This window comes from Carcharhinus amblyrhynchos, chromosome 25 (assembly GCF_965287045.1).
Source record: "Carcharhinus amblyrhynchos chromosome 25, sCarAmb.v2.hapA, whole genome shotgun sequence".
Taxonomy (NCBI): Eukaryota; Metazoa; Chordata; class Chondrichthyes; order Carcharhiniformes; family Carcharhinidae; genus Carcharhinus; species Carcharhinus amblyrhynchos.
Genome location: NC_137348.1, coordinates 42,058,636 through 42,069,421, shown reverse-complemented (window position 1 = coordinate 42,069,421; position 10,786 = coordinate 42,058,636). Strand labels below are relative to the sequence as shown.

The 10,786-nt window shown below is 45.6% G+C and overlaps 1 protein-coding gene across 1 annotated transcript; it reads left to right on the top strand.

The window, feature by feature from the left end:
- Positions 1-285: 285 nt before the first annotated feature.
- On the top strand, positions 286-8,398 carry LOC145358126 (RING finger protein 224-like). The gene is made up of 2 exons (XM_080211804.1): positions 286-309; positions 7,883-8,398. The coding sequence occupies exons 1-2, from the start codon at positions 286-288 to the stop codon at positions 8,396-8,398; spliced, it is 540 nt and encodes a 179-aa protein (XP_080067930.1).
- Positions 8,399-10,786: the final 2,388 nt, after the last annotated feature.

Below are 10,786 nucleotides of genomic sequence, written 5' to 3'. Positions count from 1 at the left end.
GGAAAGGTATCCCTTCAGCAGGATCAGAAACAGTACGAGATGTTTGTAGACACGCTGGCTGGTGAGATTGGGCATAACCGGGACTAGGTTTGAAGAGACAGTGGCAATGAAATACCATCAGATGCACAGACCAGAAGACTAATCTAATGCAGTTTAATGAGCTCTTTAAAGTGAAGGAATGCCAATGGAGAGCCTAGTAAGAAGTCTACAACACCAGGTTAAAGTCCAACAGGTTTATTTGGTAGCTCCTTCTCCAGGTGAGTGAAGAGTTGTATCAGGTAGACAATGTTAGCCGAGTCACAAGAGAAGGTACCGTGTACCTGGTGGATGGTGTTCTCACATGAGGTGATGGCATCAGTGTCAATGATCCAGTACGCCTAGCAGAGGTTGCTGTGGTAGGGTTGCGGGGTGTTGTGGTCACTGTTCACCTGAAGGCTGGAAAGTTTGCTGCAGACAATGGTCTGTTTGGGATCTGTTCGAGGCCAACATTGTCTACCTGATACGCTGCAGAAAAGGATATCCCAAGACATGGTACACTGGGGAGACCATGCAGGTGCTATGACAATGGATGAATGAACACTGCTGTAAATCACCAGGCAGGAGTGTTCTCTTCCTGTTGGGGCTAGCAACAACAGGCTCATTATAATAGCTCTGCATCAAGCTTCTCACTGTGACAGTAAAACACCTCATCCCATCAAACTGCTCCACCTGTGCAGAACTCACCCATCAAGACACAGAATCTGTGACTGGGGTTTGAGTGCTGATGTTTCCAACCTCCCATCTCCCTGTACATCTTCCTCTTGCACCTCACTGCACCCACCCCTCCCAATCTTGGCGGTGGTTTGCCCCCTATAAATGCAACCTATCCACAATAAAAATGGCAGACATTGTTTGTGGAAAGAGGGAAGAGTAGCTATTCACTCTCATCCACTCACAGGTGGGAACAATTGTTTCAAACATGTTTGAGATGCTGCCATTGGTGTAGACAGGAAGGATTGGATAAATCTGGAGGGACAATAGCAGGGTCAGGAAGGCGAATGGGATGCTGGCCTTCATAGCGAGGGGGATTGAATATAAAAGTAGGGAGGTCTTGCTGCAGCTGTATAGGGCATTGGTGAGGCCGCAGCTGGAGTACTGTGTGCAGTTTTGGGCGCCGTACCTGCGCAAGGATATTTTGGCCCTGGAGGGAGTGCAGAGGAGGTTTACTAGGCTGATACCGGAGTTGAGGGGATTGAGCTATGAGGAGAGGCTGAATAAACTAGGCTTGTACTCGTTAGAGTTTAGAAGAATGAGGGGAGATCTCATTGAGACGTATAAGATGATGAATGGGATGGATAGGATAGAGGTGGAGAGACTCTTCCCGCTCAAAAAAGACAGTAGGACTAGGGGGCACAGCCTCAAGATAAAGGGGAGGCGGTTTAGAACGGAGTTGAGGAGGAACTTCTTCACTCAAAGGGTGGTGAATCTCTGGAATTCTCTGCCCGTTGAAGTGGTGGAGGCTGCCTCGCTAAATATTTTTAAGAAGCGGGTTGATAGGTTTTTGATAAGAGAGGGGATTAAGGGTTATGGGGAGAGGGCGGGAAAGTGGAACTGAGCCACGACAGATCAGCCATGATCTTATTGAATGGCGGGGCAGGCTCGAAGGGCTAGATGGCCTACTCCTGCTCTTATTTCTTATGTTCTTATGTTCTTATAGACCAGTAGTGAGCAAAATAGACTGACTTCATGACCCTTACTGAATCCCGTGCACACCAACACCACTGATCTTTCAATGTACCACAGTTTGTGGTTACATTCTCATTCAGATCTCCATGGCAGCATTACCCACCATGCTCCAGCCTGTACAATTCACAGAGACTCCACTTTCATGATCGCTTTGTGCTCAGGTGGTGTGGTTATCTCAGATAACGGGACTATACAACTAGCTCATGGATAGGTGCAAGGTCACCAGCGTTTACACTGATTCCAAGTTATTCAAGTTCAATTCTCTGTCTCCCAGTATCAGTGAAAGTGCCCAGGAAGCTGTCAGATTGGTGTAAAATGGGCTCACTACTGCCCTTTAGTAAAGGAAGCCAACCAAATATGCACAGCCTAGTTTATGTGTAACTTATACAAGCCCCTCAGTTGTAACAAACCCTAGAAAGAGAAAATAAGAATTAAACTGATGGAATACTTGACTGCATTTAGGTGTTGAATCAGAACATTGCAGAGGCAAAAAACTATAGACTTTGTCAGAAACATGTGGGGACTGGTGCCAAAGTTGGGAAATTTGTCTCACAAACAAGTCAGACAACGTCCTGGAACGTGCATATTGACAGAATCTTAATTACAAGTCGACTTTTCAGACTGCTCCATCACTTCTGCAACATTTACAAGGCAAGAGTGTTATAAAATAGTCTCCACTTGCCTGTGTAAGTTCAGCTTTAACAACTCAAGAAGCTTAACACCTCTAAGACAATACAGTTTCCTTCCTTCTTCCTTCACTGGGAGTGGGTGAAAATGCCCTAATAAACAGCACAATGGGAGTTACTTCACCACATCGCCTGCTGCAGTTCAACAAAGCACCTCAGCATCAGCACCACAAGGAATGTAGAATAAATACCAGCCTTGCCAGCTGTACCCATAATCTAAAAAATGTCAAAAAATAATTTGAGGATTCCATTTCTCTACAGTTACTGGATATTAATGTTTTACGTAAGTGCATCCCTGAATTATTAATGTAGTACAATTTCTAACTTAGCACAGTTGAAAGCTGCAACATAATCTTGTATTGACAATGTAGTGTCTTTATATTATACATATCTAGGAATCTAGCTTAATTATTGCCCTCTTTCTGGAACGAATGTGGGTAGGTGACCTATAGACAGCACTTATCAAAATCTATTTTACCGATTTTAACCCCTACAGGCAGCACAGTGGCATAGTCATTACCACTGCTGCCTCACAGAGCCAGAGACCCGGGTTCAATTCTGGCCTCGGATCGCAGTCCACGTGGAGTTTGCACATTCTCCCCATGTCTGCATGGGTTTCCTCCAAGTACTCCAGTTTCCTCCCACACGCCAAAGATGTGCAGGTTGGGTGGATTGGCCATGTTAAATTGACCCTAGAGTCAAGGGGATTAGCAGGGTAAATATGTGGGGTTACGGGAATAGGACCTGGGTGAGATTGCGGTCTGTGACCGAATGGGGCAAATGGTCTCCTTCTGCACTGTAGGGATTCTATGGTAAGACAACGAGTGATAAATTACCCAGTCTGGTCACTATGTAACTGTTATAGCTTGCAGGTTTTGTTTAAAATATTCTCAGGTGCAACAGTCACTCAAGCAGGCAGTTCACAACCCCCCCCACCACCATGTAGCATTCATCATGGTAATGCAAGGTTAGATATGAATGATTAAGCTGCTTTCTTTCAGGACAAATGAACATACATCTACGATCAGACTCATTCAGTTCAGTCAAGACATCCTCTCTTTGCATAAAAACAAAAAATAAAGAACATATAACACTCGCTCATATGAGTGGGTCACCTGAATTGATTTGAATAAACTACCTCCTGAAAACCCTCACACGTAATCAATCTGAGCCCGAGTAACCTTTGCTCCAGCAGTTGTGTATTTTAAAAATCCAGTGGGCTTTGCTGGACTAACTGCTTGCCTGCCTGGTGTTCACAGCTAGATGGAAAGGCCTCCCAGAACATCCCTGCTGTTCGAGTGCACTGGACCAGGGGCCGCTCAGTACAACAATGGGTGTGAGCAGCTCACACAGGACAGTGAAGCAAAATAAATGAACAAAGAAAATTACAGCACAGGAACAGGCCCTTCGGCCCTCCAAGTCTGTACCTGCCATGCTGCCTAACTGAACTAAAATCCCCTACCCTTCCGGGGACCATATCCTCTATTCCCATCCTATTCATGTATTTGGCCAGACGCCCCTTAAAACTCACTATTGTATCTGCTTCCACTAGCTTCCACCCCAGGTAGCGAGCTCCAGGCACCCACCTCTCTATGTAAAAAAACTTAACCTTGTACTTCTTTAAACCTTGCCCCTTGCACTTTAAACCTATGCCCCCTCGTATTGACTCTTCCACCCTGGGAAAAAGCTTCTGACTATCCTCTCTGTCCATGCCCTTCATAATCTTGTAGACTTCTAACAGGTTACTCCTCAACTTCCATTGTTCCTGTGAGAACAAACTAAGTTTCTCCAACCACTCCTCATAGCTTATGCCCTCCGTACCAGGCAACATCCTAGCAAATCTTTTCTGTACCCTCTCTAAAGCCTCCACATCCTTCTGGTAATGTGGTAACCAGAATTGAACGCTATATTCCAAGTGTGGCCTAACTAAAGATCTATAAAGCTACAACATAACTTGCCAATTTTTAAATGCCCCAGTCGATAAAGGCAAGCATGCCATATGCCTTCTTGACTGCCTTCTCCACCTGCAGTGCCACTTTCAGTGATCTGTCTACCTGTACACCCACATCCCTCTGCTGATCAATACTCTTAAAGGTTCTGCCATTTACTGCATATTTCCTATCTGTATTAGACCTTCCAAAATGCATTATCTCACATTTATCCAGATTAAACTCCATCTGCTATCTCTCCGCCCAAGCCTCCAACTTATCTTATCCTGCTGTATCCTCTGATGGCCCTCACTGCTATCCGCAAATCCACCAACCTTTGTGTCATCCGCAAACTCACTAATCAATCCAGTTACATTTTCCTCCAAATCATTTATATACATTACAAACAGCAAAGGTCCCAGCACGGATCCCTCAGGAATGCCACTTGTCACAACCTTCCATTCAGAAAAGCACCCTTCTACTGCTACCCTTTGTCTTCTATGACCGAGCCAGTTCTGTACCCGCCGTACCAGTTCATCTCTGATCCCATGCGACTTCACCTTCTGCACCAATCTGCCATGAGGGACCTTGTCAAAGGCCTTACTGAAGTCCATGTAGACAACATCCAGACAACTTCAATCATCTTCGTCAATTCCTTGAAAAACTCGATCAAGTTCGTGAGACACGACTTCCCCTTCACAAAGCCATGTTGCCTCTCGCTAATACGTCCACTTATTTCCAAGTGGGAGTAAATCCTGTCTCGAAGAATCCTCTCCAATAATTTCCCTACCACGGACATAAGGCTCGTTGGCCTGTAATTACCTGGATTATTCTTGCTACCTTTCTAACAAAAGGAACAAAATTGGCTATTCTCCAATCCTCTGGGACCTCCCCTGTGAGAAGTCTCACAACACCAGGTTAAAGTCCAACAGGTTTATTTTTAGCACAAGCCACTAGCTTTCAGAAAACCTCACCAGCTCCGAAAGCTAGTGGTTTGTGCTATCAAATAAACCTGTTGGACTTTAACCTGGTGCTGTGAGATTTTTTTTACTGTGTTTACCCCAGTCCAACGCCGGCATCTCCACATCATGACCTTCCCTGCAGCCAGTGAGGATACAAAGATTTCTCTCAAAACCCCAGCAATTTCCTCCCTTGACTCTCTCAATATTTTGGGATATATTCCATCAGGCCCCAGGGATTTGTCTTCCTTAATGTTTCTCAAGAATCCCAATACCACCTCCTTTTTGATCTCAACAGGACTCAAACTATCTACACACCATTTCCCAGATTCATCATCCACTAAGTCCTTCCCTTTGGGGAATACTGACGCAAAGTACTCATTTAATACCTTGCCCATTTCCTCTAGATCCACACATAGATTCCCTCCCTTGTCCTTGAGTGGGCCAACCCTCTCCCTGACTATCCTCTTGCTCTTTATGTATTATATAAAGCCTTGGGATTTTCTGTAAGCCTGCTGGCCAATGATTTCTCGTGACCCTTTTAGTTAGGACTCCTTGCTTAAGTGTCTATTTACTTTCCTTGTATTCCACACTTGCTTTGTGTGTTCCCAGCCTCCTAGCCTTGACAAATGCTTCCTTTTGCTCTCTGACTAGGCTCATAATATTTCTCATTATCCAAGGTTAACCTTCATCTTTACAGGAATGTGCCAGTCCTGAATCCCTATCAACTTACATTGAAAGCCTCCCACATGCCAGATGTGGATTTGCCCTTAAACATCTGCCCCCAATCTACATTCCTCAGTTCCTGCCTAATATTGCTGTAATTAGCCTTACCCCAGTTTAGCACCTTAACTTGAGGACCACATTTTTCTTTATCCATCAGAATAGATGAAGGAAAAATAAACTGGAAAATGGTCTGCCTATTGAGCAGAAATACTGTCAAACTTAGAAAGTCCCTCTGCAGCCAGACAGGCTCCCTGTGCCTCTCATAAGAACATAAGAACATAAGAAATAGGAGCAGGAGTAGGCCATCCAGCCCTTCGAGCCTGCCCCGCCATTCAATAAGATCATGGCTGATCTGTTGTGGCTCAGTTCCACTTTCCCGCCCTCTCCCCATAACCCTTAATCCCCTCTCTTATCAAGAACCCATCAACCCGCTTCTTAAAAATATTTAGCGAGGCAGCCTCCACCACTTCAACGGGCAGAGAATTCCAGAGATTCACCACCCTTTGAGTGAAGAAGTTCCTCCTCAACTCCGTTCTAAACCGCCTCCCCTTTATCTTGAGGCTGTGCCCCCTAGTCCTACTGTCTTTTTTGAGCGGGAAGAGTCTCTCCACCTCTATCCTATCCATCCCATTCATCATCTTATACGTCTCAATGAGATCTCCCCTCATTCTTCTAAACTCTAACGAGTACAAGCCTAGTTTATTCAGCCTCTCCTCATAGCTCAATCCCCTCAACTCTGGTATCAGCCTAGTAAACCTCCTCTGCACTCCCTCCAGGGCCAAAATATCCTTGCGCAGGTGCGGCGCCCAAAACTGCACACAGTACTCCAGCTGCGGCCTCACCAATGCCCTATACAGCTGCAGCAAGACCTCCCCACTTTTATATTCAATCCCCCTCGCTATGAAGGCCAGCATCCCATTCGCCTTCCTGACCACCTGCTGCACCTGCAAGCTGGGTTTTTGCGATTCATGCACAAGGACCCCGAGGTCCCTCAAAGGAGTTTAGCTCAGTGTCACCAGTAGATTTAGGCAGTAGTATATTGCCACCATGTCCATTTGTCTATCCTGGCCAATATTTTAACCTCAATCCCTATTATGCCCTATCAAACCCTATTATAGAAAGGATATTATTAAACTAGAAAAAGTGCAGAAAAAATTTACTAGTATGCTACTGGGACTTGATGGTTTGAGTTATAAGGAGAGGCTGGATAGACTGGGACTTTTTTCTCTGGAGCGTAGGAGGCTAAGGGGTGATCTTATAATTGTCTATAAAATAATGAGGGGCACAGATCAGCTAGATAGTCAATATCTTTTCCCAAAGGTAGGGAAGTCTAAAACTAGATGGCATAGGTTTAAGGTGAGAGGGGAGAGATACAAGTGTCCAGAGGGGCAATTTTTTCATACAGAGGGTGGTGAGTGTCTGGAAGAAGCTGCCAGAGATTGTAGCAGAGGCGGGTACAGTTTTGTCTTTTAAAAAGCATTTAGACAGTTACATGGGTAAGATGGGTATAGAGGGATATGGGCCAAATGCGGGCAATTGGGATTAGCTTAGGGGTTTAAAAAAAGGGCAGCACGGACAAATTGGGCTAAAGAGCTTGTTTCAATGATCTAAATCTCTATGACACTAATCAGTTTCACCAAACACAGCTTATCTGGGCACAATCACATTGCAGTGTGTGGGTCTTGTAAGTAAAATAAATGACTGCATTTTTCCACATTACAAAATTGGCTGCAATTCAAAAATACTTCACTGGTCATGGGGTGCTTTAGACCAAGAGTGGTGCTATATAAATGCAAATCTTTCTTTTTCACACCATGACTTGTGCTTCTGACTCTGTATTCCTGTTCCTCTTCCTCAGATGTCTCACAGGGAGGAGAAGCTGGCTGAGGCTATCCCAATTGAGGGTTCAGATCAGAGCCCAGAGCCGTCACACAGTCATCCTCCAGCTCCGCACAAGAATATTGAATGCATCATCTGCTACTTTACCCACAATCTGTCTGACAGGCTGCCTCGGAAACTCTACTGCGGGCACACCTTCTGCCAGGCCTGCATCCGAAGACTGGACACCATGTTAAATGAGCAGAGATGGATCCCATGTCCCCAGTGCCGTCAGAATACCCCGTGTCCACGTGGTGGGGTTGCCATGCTCGAACTGGACTTGGGCATCTTTTTGACACTTAAAACAGAAATGGAGTCTGTGAAAACAGCGGTGAGACAGGACAGGACATCAAAGCACAAAGAGACAGCCAAAGATCAGCACAACTCACAGCCAATCACTCAGCAGCCAGCAGCTCTGTGTCAAGGCACCCCGCAAGAGCCCCACTTCCCCAGGAGAACTTGCTGTGCTTGGTATGTGGGTTGCTGCTGTATCTGACAATAGAGGAATTATAATAGAAACCACACATGGGAATCGATTCTAATCCAGCACAATAGCACTGCTGCACATCTCTGTAACCCACACATCTCAATCTGTCTCATCTGACATTGAGGAAAACGCAGAACCAGCAACAGCAACTATACAAACTATCTGTACTGGACAGTGTGTTACACAGAGAACTGTCTGTGCTGACTGTTATTACACAAGCAACTGTCTGTACTGGACAGCGTGTTACACAGGGAAGTGTCTGTACAGGACAGCGTGTTACACAGGGAACCGTCTGTACAGGACAGCGTTTTACACAGGGAACCGTCTGCAATGGACAGCGTTTTACACAAGGAACCGTCTGTAATGGACAGCGTTTTACACAAGGAACCGTCTGTAATGGACAGCGTTTTACTCAAGGAACTGTCTGTAATGGACAGCGTTTTACACAAGGAACTTTCTGTTACACAGTGTGACAGGGTGTTACATCGGGGGCTGCCTGTAGTGGACAGGGTGTTACACCGGGGGCTGCCTGTAGTGGACAGGGTGTTACACCGGGGGCTGCCTGTAGTGGACAGGGTGTTACACCGGGGGCTGCCTGTAGTGGACAGGGTGTTACACTGGGGGCTGCCTGTAGTGGACAGGGTGTTACACCGGGGGCTGCCTGTAGTGTTACACCGGGAACGGCCTGTAATGGACAGTGTGTTACACAGGGAACTGCCTGTAATGGATAGTGTGTTACACAGGGAACTGCCTGTAATGGACAGTGTGTTATACAGGGAACTGTCTGTAATGGACAGTGTGTTACAATGGGTTCTGTGAGTACTGGAATTTTCATTGAGTACAAAAAGTTATGTTGTTCCTTTGTAATGTTTCACAAAATAAAAAAACATTGAATTATTGTAAACTAATATGTGGATTCTTAAATTTTCCAAATAATAAGCCACTCTGAGTGACATTCTAGATGGGGAATCCATTCTGAGTGTGATTCCCACTTTGGGACCATCTCTCAAAACCCAATTTCTTTAGGACTGTTACTCGTAATGCGATTCTTTCTTTGAAATATGATCAGTAGGTGTTTCTCCTTTAGGTATGTCGTGTGTTGAGTAGTCCTTGTCTGGGAACCTCAGCCATTAAGGGTAAATATGATGAGGATGTAAGCACCACATGATTGATAAGCATATAGCCAGGGCATGTTTGGTGATCTATTGTGTTTGGGTGGTAGGTGTGGGGGCCCTCACCAGGAAATCTAGTGATGAGGCAATACCTTTATTATTTTAGTGGCAGTGATGGAGGGGGTGCAGGCAATGCTGCGAGTTAAATGAAAGCAGTGATGGATTGTGGAGGGAGTGAATGACAAACCTTCATATTTGTGATCTAAATCTGGCAACCTGGGAAGGAATGTGTAGGTATTTGGGGAGCTGGACAATGATAACCTAGGTTTTTACTGACATTAAGCTCAAGAAAGGTCCAGTTGATCCAAATCATGACTGGTTGGAGATTATGGGTAGTGGAGTCAATGGAAAGGTGGAGAGGTAAAACTGGGTGACATTCAAATGCAGCTGGAGTTGGCCCTGTGCCTGCAAATTACTTGATGACAGGAAGAATATAGATAAAGGAAAGGATGGGGTTAAATGTAAACATTGGGATACACCAGTGCGGCACAGTGATACACAACACCAGAGTCCCGGGTTCAATTCCCAGCTTGGTCAGTGTCTGTGTGGAGTTTGCACATTCTCCTCGCGTCTGCGTGGGTTTCCTCCGGGTGGTCCGGTTTGCTCATACAGTCCAAAGATGTGCGGGTTAGGTGGATTGGCCATGGTAAATAGCCCCTTAGTGTCAGGGTACACTATAGCAAATGCATGGGGTTGTGGGGATAGGGCCTGGGTGGGACTGTGGTTCATGCAGACTCAATAGGCTGAATGGTATCCTTCTGCACTGTAGGATTCTTCTTCTTCTATCCTCCTAGGTAACTGTGGACACAGAAGAAATCATTTGAAGAATGAGATATCTTTGGTGTGACAGCTAGATGTGAATGCAGGTGGGAGTGGTTCTGTGGAGGAGACGTTACCAGTGCCATAGGCAGCAGAGAGTTCCAAGAGGATGAAGGTGCAGTGAGAAATATTTGGTGGTTTTGAGCAGTGTGATATCTGTCCAATAGAAGCCTGGCTGGGGCGCTTTGATTGGAGAGAGAAATGGGAGTGGAGTTATGAGGAAAGGAGAGAGGGATAAAGATGGTTGACGAGATCAGACTGCGTGAAGGCAATAGTTTAAACCAAACAGAAAGAAAAGAACAGATTGGTGATTGTGAGGTTGAGAGAGGAAAATTGTGAGGCGCAGAACGGGGTGGGAAAGTCAGCAGAGCAGATTCCTAAAGGGTGTGGCTGAGAATGGGAAGGT

Excerpts from the sequence above, each read along its gene's own strand:
- LOC145358126 (XM_080211804.1), top strand. The coding sequence starts at position 286 with ATGTTAGCCGAGTCACAAGAGAAG. Across the intron at positions 310-7,882 it reads TAGCCGAGTCACAAGAGAAG|ATGTCTCACAGGGAGGAGAA; the intron begins GTACCGTGTACC and ends CCTCTTCCTCAG.